Source organism: Beauveria bassiana (assembly GCF_000280675.1).
Source record: "Beauveria bassiana ARSEF 2860 unplaced genomic scaffold BBA_S00016, whole genome shotgun sequence".
Lineage (NCBI taxonomy): Eukaryota > Fungi > Ascomycota > Sordariomycetes > Hypocreales > Cordycipitaceae > Beauveria > Beauveria bassiana.
This window is the reverse complement of record NW_007930851.1, coordinates 136,914-149,258: the sequence shown is the minus strand read 5'-3', so window position 1 is coordinate 149,258 and position 12,345 is coordinate 136,914. Positions and strand designations below refer to the sequence as shown.

General features: G+C 52.5%; 3 protein-coding genes across 3 annotated transcripts; all 3 read right to left on the bottom strand.

The window, feature by feature from the left end:
- Nucleotides 1-98: 98 nt before the first annotated feature.
- On the bottom strand, nucleotides 99-1,164 carry BBA_05850 (dienelactone hydrolase; the record flags this gene model as incomplete). Its single annotated transcript, XM_008600947.1, has 3 exons — nucleotides 99-419; nucleotides 510-894; nucleotides 1,115-1,164. The coding sequence occupies 3 exons, from the start codon at nucleotides 1,162-1,164 to the stop codon at nucleotides 99-101; spliced, it is 756 nt and encodes a 251-aa protein (XP_008599169.1).
- Nucleotides 1,165-2,172: 1,008 nt separating this feature from the next.
- On the bottom strand, nucleotides 2,173-3,078 carry BBA_05849 (U1 zinc finger protein; the record flags this gene model as incomplete). Its single annotated transcript, XM_008600946.1, has 1 exon — nucleotides 2,173-3,078. One exon carries the CDS (start codon nucleotides 3,076-3,078, stop codon nucleotides 2,173-2,175), a length of 906 nt encoding a protein of 301 aa, XP_008599168.1.
- A 556-nt stretch (nucleotides 3,079-3,634) lies between these two features.
- On the bottom strand, nucleotides 3,635-4,902 carry BBA_05848 (covalently-linked cell wall protein; the record flags this gene model as incomplete). The annotated part of the gene is made up of 2 exons (XM_008600945.1): nucleotides 3,635-4,462; nucleotides 4,534-4,902. 2 exons carry the CDS (start codon nucleotides 4,900-4,902, stop codon nucleotides 3,635-3,637), a joined length of 1,197 nt encoding a protein of 398 aa, XP_008599167.1.
- Between the last annotated feature and the right edge of the window lie 7,443 nt (nucleotides 4,903-12,345).

Below are 12,345 nucleotides of genomic sequence, written 5' to 3'. Positions count from 1 at the left end.
CTTTTTTTACTTTGAATTTGCATTTATTAGTTGGTATAGATATCGTTATTCGGCGCATCTTTTGCAATACACCATTACAGCTTATTCCTCCCTTGCAGTCAGCCCAGGTACGTGTCGAACCAGGTGACCGCCTGCAAAAATGCCTGCTCCTTGGCAAACTTTTGCTGCTTCTTGCTCAAGTCGCCGCGGACCGCGAAGCCGTGCTCGGTAGCGGAAAAGAGGTTGATCTGGTAAGGCTGCCCGGTCTTGGCAAGAATCTCCTCCGACTTGTGGCGCTTGTCCGCCGGGAAAATGGAGTCGGTCTCGGCGGCGGATATGGCAAAGGGGCCGGTGATGGCGGCGAGCTCGTCCTCGTCGACAAAAGACGGGTGCGCCGCGTAGCCGACCTCGATACCGTCCTTGTAGTGGCGGACGACGTACTGTCAAGATTTTATTGCTGTTAGCATTGCGCTCCTTTTAACTACTTCCACGAAGAGAGGGGGCGGGGAGGGTGTGGCAAGCAAGCGTACCTTGGCACCGAAACAATAGCCCACCGCGCCAATGTGCTTGACGCCCATCTCTCGCAGGGCCTGGATCGCCTTTTCGACAATCGGATCGATGGTCTCCTTGGTGTGCGGGTTGTCGCCGTTGCTGCCGTGCGCCAGCCACTTGCCAAAATCGAAGCCCTTGGGAGGGTTGAGCGACACAGGGTCGCCGTTGAAGAGGTCAATCACGACCGTCAGGTATCCGCGCTCGGCAAACGAATCGGCCATGAGCTTGCTGTTCTGCCAAATGCTGATTACGTCGGGCAGGTACAGGATGCCGACATCCTTGCGGGCCGTCTTCTCGGCTGGGGTGGCGACGTAGGCCTCGATGGTGTTGTCAATCTTGATGATTTTGCCCTTGGGTTCACCCCTGCATCCCGTATTAGTCTTCATGCCTCTTTTCTACCTCCCTCCCTTCCTGTTCGTTTGCTTTTTTTTTTTTTTTGGCTGTCTCTTGGCGGGTGACGCTAGCGTGCGAAGCTACCATCGTTGGTGACCGCTCGTCATGGAGGGGTAGGTATCCGTCTTCGAGGTTTCTCGCGGAAACAGGTATACGGGTCATATTGGTCAACAAGTGGTATCAAACTTACTCATGGAGCGTTCCCAGAGTGCAGCAGCGAGCGGGAGGATGAGAAGCCATTTTTTTTGTCGCGCTGTTGCCGGTCGTAAGTAGTCAAGTCTACAGTCCGGAAGCAAGTTCAATCACTAAACACATTGTGAGCAGTGACGTGGGATTGGAACCTTTTATGCGTCTCAGCTTTACTAATAGCTACCCTTTCCAAACCGTGTCAGCCACCCTCTTTTTAATCCCTCTTATCCCACCGAAAAACACCATTACTGCGGCCCGAGGCAGTGGAACCCCAAAACAGCTCGACATGAATGGTGTACGCAACGTTGGTGACGCCAACGCTTGTCCCTTCTCCCGCTAACTAACTAATTAGTGTCAGCAGCGATAACACACCGAAGATGCCAGGATAAGCTACATTGATGATTGGTGAATCTATTCCTCCTCATTCAAAGCCGTGGCTACTGCACATTTGACTGATGGCTTAAATATCACAGCTATATCAGGAGCCTCTCCACAAGAGAATGCATCACGTCGGGGAGTTTTCTTCAGCAATAAGTCGGCGCTGGTTGGCCCATCGCGGGGCAAACTTGCATTTCGGAGTTGAGCCTTCGGGAGCGACCTCGGCAAATCAAGCTCAGAGCTACTTACCTTTTACAACGCAACCTATGCCAGCGTCTCCATTATTCGCATGACGAAGCCTAGTAAATTTGCTTCGTTGCCTCGCTCCCATCGGTGCCTCTGGTCCTGTAGTGTTCTCGGCTAAGATGGCGGCTTAATTCCATTTAGCCCTCTTTTCTCGTCGCCCTCGGCGGCGTTAAGCCCGTACCATTGCCGAACGATCAAGCGGGCCAAATGGGCACAGGCACCAATTTCGGTCGCGCAAATAATCAAGAGTATCAGTCAGAGGGCAACATTCTCTTGCAGCGCACATTGAAATGGATAAAGAAAGACTGTACAAGGGAAGCATATTGTGTATGCCAACGTCTATATTTGGGTATCATGTGAATCTTGGTATGCTCCTTCGACCAATCAATGGCGTCAGCAAATGTACAAATTACGAATCGAAGAAGAACAAATGGGCTATTTGGTCCGCAAACCCTTAGGTTTCCTCTTCTTGAACACTACCGCGCCCACTGCCGAGTCTGCATCTTCCGACTTGGTCGCTATTGCTGTAATGCAACCCGCGGCCGTGTCAGGCTCCTCCTTGACAGCAGGCTCCAGCTTCACATCTATGCCATCTTCTGTTTTGTCCTCCACCTTCTTCTCCTCCTCCTCCTCCTCCTCCTCCGCCTCCTCTTCCTTCACATCATCCTCAGCCACTGGCTGCTTCTTCACCAGCGACCCGCTCAGCAGCGCATCCAGTTCTGCATCCTGATCGTCCGGCATCCCTTTCGAATCGCGTCCCCAGCGCTTCGCCTTCTTGAAGAGCCCACGTACCGCCTCTTCCTCCTCTTTTTCCTCCTCATTCTCCTCGCGCTTGCGTACGCCCGAAGCGCGGGCCTCGACCGCACCGGAGTCATTGCCGCCGCCCCGCCGCGTTTCAACCACGCGCGTGCTCGTCACCGTCCACTCACCCGGCATAGCCATCTCGGGCCGGAAACTACTCGGTATCGCGACGCCCAGCTCTGCGAGTTGCTCACGCTGCTTTTTTAGCGACGCCTCGGTCGCCGTGGGCGGCGGCGCGGGCCTCGACGACCCGGGTGTGTGCGTTGACGACGACGTCGAGGTCAAGGGTGCGGGGGTTCCCGAGGAGGATGCGTTGCCGCTGGGAACTACGCCATTGAGACGATCAATTTCTCGCTTGGCTCGCTCCTTATCTCGCTCGTCTCGGTCGTGGCTGCGGTGCAAGTCGCGCAGAGAGCGCTTGATGGCGCCCTGGTGCCTGGCTGTTGACTCGTGGTTTGCGCGCTCGAGCTTGGTGTCGCGCACATAGACGGCGCAGTACTTGCACCAGTACCGAGGTGTGGATTTCCAGTATTCTGACATGATTTGGCCGTTTAAAAACGGTACTTTTGTGTTGTGTGTGTTTCAAGCAAGAGCTACAGGAAAAAGCCGTTCACAAGCTTGGCTTGGCTGGTTCTGAATTGGCCGATTACGTCAGCAGATCAAGCCGCTAGTCGCAACGACGCGTGTGCCAAGATCAATAGTTTCCATTACCACCAGTGATCAATACAAAAACCCCCATTCCGAGTACCCGTCAATTAAGGAGAGTCAATTTCTTCCCATTTGTACTTATGACTATGTGTGTTATATATTATACCCACGCACGGAGGAGGCGTGAGCGTCCGCCACGAATGCGACAACAGATCAAAAGACAAGATTCCACAGCCAGATTAGGTCCATCAAATAACAAAAAGCAGTTCCATCCGAGCAGCAAAGCCACTAAACCGGTCTTTTTTTTCAAACGCGTGGTAATTCAAAACATGATGATTCGTGTGCAGCTTGTAAATCAAGGTCGAGGGGTCAAGGTCAAAGGCGGGTTCCACCCTAACGACAATGACAACTCATCATTCCATTTCAGCAGCCTATGGTTTCAAGGCGCCTACAGGAAGAGGGCGGCAGCAAGACCGGCAGCGGCGAGGCCGGGGAGGGCCTTGGCACCAGCAGCGATGGGAACGGTGGTGCCAGTGGGAGCCTGGACCTGGCCATCAGAGATCTGGGTGACGATAGCACCAGTACCAGAGGGAGCCTGGATCTGGCCATCAGTGATTTGGGTGACGGGAGCACCAGTAGCAGAGGGAGCCTGGATCTGGCCGTCGGTGATCTGGGTGACGGGAGCACCAGTGGCAGAGGGAACCTGAATCTGGCCGTCGGAGATCTGGGAAACAGGGGGCAGGTTGGTGGGAGCCTGGAGCTGTCCGTCAGAAATCTGGCTGATGGGAGCGCCGGGAGCCTGGTCGCAAGGGGTGCTGTGAGCCTGAATCTGGCCGTCACCGATCTGGCACATGGGGACAGGAACAGTGGTGGTCTTGACCTGGGGCTGGCCATCGTCGAGAGCGGCGACAATGGTGGTGACAGCCAGGCTGGTGGCGATGGGAGACTGCATGGGGCTCCCGCCGTTGTCCTTCTGGCTGCTGCAAGGCATGGCGACAATCTCGACGGGCTCGCACTGCTCGGCCCAGTGGCGGTCGTAGAGGTTGTAGAAGTCACCAGAGCGGCACTGGTAGAAAACGGTGGAAGGGCCAATGGCCAGGGAGCCGTTCTGGCAGGTAGAGAAACCAGCAGTGTAGAGAGCACCAGCCTGGGCGGGAGGGCCGTCGAACTGGAACTGGTAGTTGGAGACGATGGAGCCGATGCGGCCCTTGCTGTCGGTCAGGACACCATCCTTGAGATCGAGAACGAGGGCCTTGTCGCCGGAGCAGTCACGCTTCTTTTTGGCCGTTAATACCGTGTCAAAGATTGGGAGTATTGTGCATTGGAACACAGAATTTCGATACATACCTCGATAGAGCGCTTGCTGGAGCCAGCAAGCTTGAAGATGCTGACCTCAAACTTGCCGTTGTAAGTGCCAGTGCAGCCCTGGGGAGCAGAGCCCTCGGGCTTGAGGCCGGAGGGGGCGCCTTGAGGAACAGCGGCGACGGTGGCAGCGAGGCCAAGAGCGGCAGCAGTCCACTTCATTTTAGCTGTGAAAAGAATTAGCAAGATGTTGCTGGCGAACGAATTGGTGAGTGTCGAAGCCGCAAGGTATGAAACCACGCGCGCGTGGTCGATCAAGCCGCGACGAGATTCCGGTAGCCAGGACACTGGTGGTCCCTTGTAGGTGAATTGATGCCGGAAAAAGAAGAAGTCGATATCAGCAGTATCGAGCATCTGCAACGTACCTTTATTAGAATTAAGTTGTGAGAACGAGAAATGATCCGAATCAGCGACGGGATGACGAAAGTCGAGACTTGTTTAACCGAAACGACTGGTGGAAACAAGATGCTATCGTCTGAAGAGCGAAGGTAGAAACTGCGTATGCAAGAAACAAGAACAGGATGTGACAAGGAAAAGAACAGATGGGTGGAGAGAAAGGATCGACTTGGGTACATATATTCGTGTTCTCGCGGTGCTGGGTCCCGAGTCGTCTGGAGCATTGTTCGGCCGTTTGGCTGGGAAACTCTGAACAGGGGGGCGTGAACCATGGTGGACGTGTGCTTGGGAAGAAGGGGGGGGGGCGTGAGGAGGCTACGTTGATGGGCAAGCCAAACGACCGACGGAACAGTTGACAACTATCAGTATGACAGTATGTATGAGTAGATACGACAACAAGCAAGAAAAGGAGCTAGAACAGAAGGACCCGCAGACTAAAAAGGCCCCATTATCTGGACAGTCGGACGGTTTAGCCTGCCTGCTTAACGACGAATATCGCGGCAGCCGTAGAAGTAGCGTTGTGGGCTTGCTTGGATGGTCTAGGACGAGGCTTGCAAGAAATGATCGCACCAGAGGTGGCCGAAGAGAGGCAGTCGGAGGAGGTGAGTGCAGGGAGAGAGAGAAAGAATTCATTGTCTTGGTGTTGATGATTGAGTGGATGAGTGGGTGAGGGGATTGTACCCTTGGTACTCCGTACATAGGTAATACTTACCTAGGTACTCAAGTACTGTCTGTCAAGAGCACAAAAGAGAAGGAGAGTACCTGTGAGGTGCAAGGTGTTGGGACAGGGGGCAGAGCGGCAGACTGGCTAGCGTTGTCAGAAAACCCCGTTATAAAAGGCTGTTGACTGATGATTGAACATAGATTGACAGTTACCGGGCCGGTACTGAGTACACAAAAGATGGAAAAACCTGGCGGAGCGTGGAGCAATTGATCCTCTTCAAAAGCGACAAACAGCAAAGCACGAGCCGCACTTGCTGCATTGCAGGGGTTGGCTTTGAAAATATGGGGAACCCTGGCCGGGTGGATAGCGACCCACAAGGTGGCGCAGGGGGTGGTTGGGCGGCATGGCGGCGCGAAGGCCCCATGCGGGCTGGCACTGGCAGCACCGCACGGCATAGAAGTGAGCCGGCCGACGGGAGAAACTGCCAGCTGCCAGTGGGCAAACGCCGCAGCTGGCAACGGAGTGCTGCCATGGTGAATGTTCTCCAACGCTAAGAACAACACCATACCCCATCCAGGACTATTTACGCCGCTGCCACGGCGCTAAACGGGCAAACTGATATTCTCTGCTGTGGGCGGTGGATGCACTGCACATCGGCTGCGTAATAGTTCCAAATCCAGATATCAAAAGCTGCTTCGCTGCCAACGTGTCATGTCTCTGGGGCTGGTATTCATCTCTACTGGCACAGCAGTTTCCATGAGCCTTCAGCATGTAACTATATTACCGAATAATAATTTGCTTTTAGCTGCCTGCCCAGCTGCGGTCAGGCCAGCCCCCCTGCACATAGTCTCGGATGGACGCCGGCCTCGGCTGCTCGCTGGCTGGGCGATGGATCGTGCGGGGTGCCCAGTGTCGTGTCTTGTCCTTGCTGGCTGGCTCTTGGCGTCGACGCCTCAGATCGTCACTGGGCTGACGATCGAGGTAGAGAAACAGTTACACGACACAAACCAAAAATGTATTCACGTCGAGTCCTGAGCTTGTTCAATTGCTGGAAAAGGGGGAATGTCCTGACAATAGCAGGGCAGCACCAAGAATGCGAGTTCTTCTAGTGTCCCTCTCTCCCTATTTTCGTGCTCGCTGGCCTGCCCATAGGTGGAGCAGCCCAAACCTTCTTCACGAATGGGCCGAGCCACAAGTAATAACTGGGGACGGAAGGCTCGGCGGCTGCGAAAATCAAAAGGCCGCATCAACATTGCATCAACATTGCATCTCCCAGCAAGCTGGCAGCACCTGCTTTCTTCCTCTCGCCGCTGATGTTTGCCATGCTCAAAAGCTCTACCAATTGTTAGAGCATGCTGTTCTCATGAGCAGTGCTAGCTATTCGCACGCGACCGAATGGCTCCCGCTGCCGATAACTCGCCTCCTTTCCTGTGGAACCCGCCCATCAAAGTGGTTGGTGCATCCTTTTGGTGGTGCTTCGCCAGACTAAAATCAGGTAAAGTTTGGTCTTTCCTGCACCACAGTCGGTCCATTGTCCGCCGTTGACTTGTCTCAGCGCTTTTTAACCCAGTCAAAAAGCGGTTGCACTCTTGGGCCGATTCCAAAGAGAGTCATGGACCAGCCACCAGCGCATGGCAACCAAAACGCACCAGATGAATCATGTCCACGACAGCGGCCCCGACCGATCCATCTGTCATGCCAGACAGATGAGGCTCAAAATAGAGGTCGTCCAATCGTTTTCCAAATGTAGTTTTCCGTTGTGGAATGCCATGCACTCGGTTCTTCATCCGCCTCGAACGGTGGCAGGATTCACACTGCAAGGGAAAAAGAGGTTCCAACTTCTTTACTTCTGAATATTCTCCTTGGTCACAATTTTCCACAACAGTTTCTTCTCCAATAATAAAGGGGAGTTGACTTATTCTGCTCCTCTATTTCTACGAGGCCATTCATCCTCCACACCACCAGCAGACAGCAAGAAGATCGACTGATCGGCCAGTCTCCTCAAGCGTCCTCTATTTGTACGAGGCTGTCAAGCGGTATATCCTCCCACCTCTAATCCGTATACCCACAGCAGAAAGGCGAGAGGTTGGCCCAGTCTCCCCGAAAAATCCTTTGCCTGCCAAGAGCACGAGTGTGGGTGGGCTCATGTCATCGATAGTGCCACGCTTCTCGTTGTGGAATGTCGTCGAGTCTAGTCCCCGGATATGCGTTGCCTGGTCGATTTGAATACTCTCCTGCATGCTACTGTCAATTGGTGAGATTGTACAGTTTTTTTTTTTCTTTTTTTGGCATTCGCTCGTTGATAATCAATGTATTCACGCACGTTATAGTATTGTTACTTCGAACTAACTCTTACCACTACACGGCCGTCATGTACATAGTAGCAACTCGTCCGTCGCACCTCGGATAACCGCTCGTGCGCTCTTGGGGGACCGAGTTGTCCGGCGATCAGCGATCCCACCTCTCTGCACCATGAAAAACTCAATTCCAACTCAAATGTGTCAGAAAGCCCTAGCTGAGTTCGTACATGCTATTTCTTCTTTGGCATTTGGCATTGAGTTGGATCATTAGCACCCGTCCCAACGACATCTTTTACATGATTGTCCAGCAACTGCACCGCAAATGCACAAACAAGCCATGTCACCCTCGATGGCACTTACCACTTCCTTGTCAAGGCAATGTGACAGCTGCCTCTCACTTTCACCCTGCTCCTCTGCGAACCAGCCACAAATACCTCATCACTTCTTCTCGCAGCCGTCCCAGTCGTGGCAGCAACCTGGCCGCATGGGCGCTAGAGCGCATGCAATGTACGGGATGTATGGGGGCCGCAGTAGCGTGCCCGTCATGCAGCTCACGACTCTCTTTGCTCTCTTTCCGCACAACTTTGGCAAATTGGTCAACTAGTCAAAAGCTGCGTGGCAGAACCCAACAAGTGGGCTTCGGCATAGTGCGCAAGTGTGCTCCCCTGCATGCATGCAACGCGTCGCGCTCCCCTTTACTTCCTTCTCTTTGCTTATGGTACTGTCCTCTTTTCCTCTGCTTATTGTTTGGCTCAAAGAACCATGGCATGAGGCAAACCCGAGAATCAAAGTCAATTCATTTGTGCCATCGTTTCGTTGATAGCCCTGATGACCTTCCTCGTGCCGAGAGTTCAGACACACACATCACAGAGAAAGGTGAAGCTCGCTCTCGGGCCGTGCATGACTGCTTGAATAACAATGCCTGATCCGAGATTACCGTCGACTAGTAACTGTCCGCAGTTTGTAGCAATACGAGATGTTGACTAACTACATATCAGCTTCGATATGAAATACTGAGGTGTTTATTCCTTTGCATTTGCGACTTTTTTGCACAGCAACGATAGTTAGCGTTGGCTCCTCGGCATGTGCTATGAGAAAATTTAGAGGCGCTGCGTTGTTTTGATGAGCTCACAGGGGCCGCTGGCTATCGACGCATGAGCAAGCCATCATGGGCAGGATCTATCTGTATCATATATGCACCCCAAAGAATGCCAACCCTACATACCAGGGATCTCGGAAAGCATCATCAATGCGGCCAGGGTCTTGATGCCCGTATTCTGCACATGCTCCAGATTTTCATCCACTTTGTCATCCAACAGGCGCTACGTATCAAGAACTATTGCATTCTTCCATAATTAATTAGGTTACGGCCGACCAGGTCTCGAAGCACCATACGACCTTGTAATGTGTGTGGGCGACGGGCGACGGGCGACGGGGGGAAGGGACGCCAGCGTATTGCTGTTTTGGGGTTCGGCCAGCCAGGCACGCCAGGCACGCCAGGCACGCCAGGCACACCAATTCTGGGCAAGCAATTTTGGGCAAGCGCCTGCTCCTGATCCGAGCACCTTTGACTTTGACTTGATGGCTCGTTCCACCATCACGGCATTCCTGCGCTGTTGAGCACCCTGGTTCACAGCAGAGCCTGGGCCGAGATTGAGGTTCCTTTGTCCGAGGAGCTGTTGTCGAAAAGCTCTCAGAATGACCGCGATGGCAGCATGGGTTTCTCTTCACCTCGTTAATCCGGAGCATTGTCCAATCAACTCAAGCGTGGCAGCCTCGGAGCTTCGGGCCTAGCCTGTAGCGACGGTAGATCTCTTGAGAATTCCAGCAATTGATTACTCGATGAAAATACATTGAGAGCTCCTTTATCTCATTAGTATTGCATTCTAACCACTGCAAGCGATACACGACCTCGTTTGCTTCGTAGAAAGCCATGTCATGATGTTCAACATCCAAGATCTCATCAAAGTCACCGAACAGTCGTGGCAGAACCCCAGCAACCCGCTAACAGACAGTCATATTCATCAGGCCCATCTGCTTATTAGAGGAAGCCTTCTTCAGCGGTAATGACTACAAATTGGCTTAATGTGGCGGATCAAAGAGAGCGAGAGCGACGGAATCACACGGCGAGGCACGAGCTAAAGCAAAGACCTGATGAATGTGTGTATGTATCAGAGAAAGAGAAGAGAGGCTATCTAGAAGGTGTGGCGGCTGATGAGGGTCCTGGCTGAGTCAGCGAGCCGAGGCGTGCCTGCCAACACTTAAGATGGGTTTTTCCCCGTAGCAAATCCCGAGCACTGCAGTGAAATTGCCGCATAGAAAGGAAGGCCGCCTAATCACCCGAGCCTCGTATCAATCAGCATCAGAGACCAGGTAGTTTGCAAACCACGCTGGTGTCCTTGCTAGTGGCGCCACCAAACTGTCGAGTTGGGGGGTGCGCGTCTGGCAAGGACAAACCTCAGTCTCAAGCTCAAGTTCTGGCCCGTTTGTGCGGGCTTTCACTAATTCAACGACAGTCTGCGATGATAGCTGATACAGTGCCTCTAGGTATTTCAAGCAGTAATGTATGGAGGGTTTGATGGTAATCTGCTCCGATTTCCTCGTGACCACTGTACTAGCTACGCAGCCCATATTCATTGACGACCGTATTTTGACTCTGTGACGGAAACGTTGAACAGAGATTTCGCACGACGGAGCAAAAAAGCAGCTCAAGAAGCAGAGATATCGAATTTCAAAGCTAATACACATAGACAATGCCCCTTGGCAGAGTCTACAATAGTCCGCCGATTGCCATGTGCAGCCGTCAACCTAGACTGTAGGTCTGTCAATAGACACTGACAATGGGTTACCATGCCATGATACACGCCGCAACTATCCAGTTCTGTGAAGGGTTGGTGCATTATGATTGCCACGCCGTTGTCTCACTAACAAGCGCCAGAAGCGTCGTGATCCTGGCTCTATACTGTGTGGTATATCTTCGAGCTATGCATGCAAGCATAGTACCCAACTGCAATGGTCCTGCCAATATGGCAATTCATCTTATTAGACATTGGATACCCCTGAGAGAAGTCCTAGCTCAGGCAAGGTTTGTAGAGAGCCAGGGAAAGACACGAGAAATGTCTAAACTCGTATCCAGATTCGGTATGACGGCATTGTGAGACTTGGAGGGGGCGTGCAAGTTCTCAAAGTCTCCGCCTCAATTACAAAGGGCATCCAGAACCAAGCAGAAGACGACGGCTGGACGGGTAGAAATTACTTTGAACGGTACGGGATGAAAATATCTACCAAAACAATGTCGATGAAGGAGGTTGGTGAGTAGCCATGGCTGCAGCGTGAACTCCTACATCATAGAGATGGTAATAGCCTGAAGCCTCTTGTCAGAGGCTGGGACACAGATCGGCAGGACCACAGCCAACTCTGATTTATTTATATATGGTCAGCAGAGTAACCTTTCCGCGACTAGCCAGCAGCTGCAACAGAAACAACGCCTCATCTTGAGCTCGAAAATCAGGACCAATCAGAATTGCATACCGTGGCTGGGCCTCGCCAAACCTTCCGAAAGCTGGCTCTGCGAGGCGGCACGGTAGCGCCAGCACTAGGGACGAAATTGCAAGAAGACGGAATTTGCTTGCATCGCGAATTTTGAATGATAACAAAGTCTTGCAGAGCGGTTCAATTTATTGTGCGACACGACGTTAAACATTCCCCCCTCCCTTGCAGTTGGTCCTCCATCTCCCGTTGATCAGTGAAAGATTTCTCGCAAATCTAAAATCTTCTGAAGTGACGTGGACATGAGAGGTTCCTTTTTTTTTTCTCAAAATTCCCAAATTAGGCGAAATAGTTAAGGCCTAGGACAGCCGCTGACACCACCATGGCCAAGACAGTTCCCATGCCAGCCCAAGTTTGAGGCTTAATACTAACTAAGGTCAAAGGACTAATTTGGTAGGTACTAAGAGTGCCTTCGTGGTGTCGTACTACATATAATGCCAAGATCAGTGTCTCCGGAGGTCTCGTGCCGCCTGCCACACATTGGTACGTGGCATGTCTCAGTGCGAGCCCGCCAGCCCGCTCACCAACCTGTCTCACCGGGTGCTTCCCAGTTGTCGGGGATACGCACGTGTGGCCAGAGCCTCATCTTCAATACTTTTTTGTTGAATGTCTGGCTTCATCAAGAATTGGCAGACATATTCCTCCTTGTTCCTGGAATATGTACTACAGCGAGCGTGCGTGGTGATTAATTGTAAGACCCGAGCGATCTTGCCTTGAATCCATGCAAGACGGCAATCTGTTGGAAAAATTATATTTTAAGCTCATATATCGGCTCACCCTACCTAGTCTTTGTGGTTAATTCAAAGACTGCCAGCGGAAAGCACAACTTCTGTTGAAAGTGAGCCTGCTGCAGGGAGCTATCGCATTACTGCCCATTCCAACCAAGCC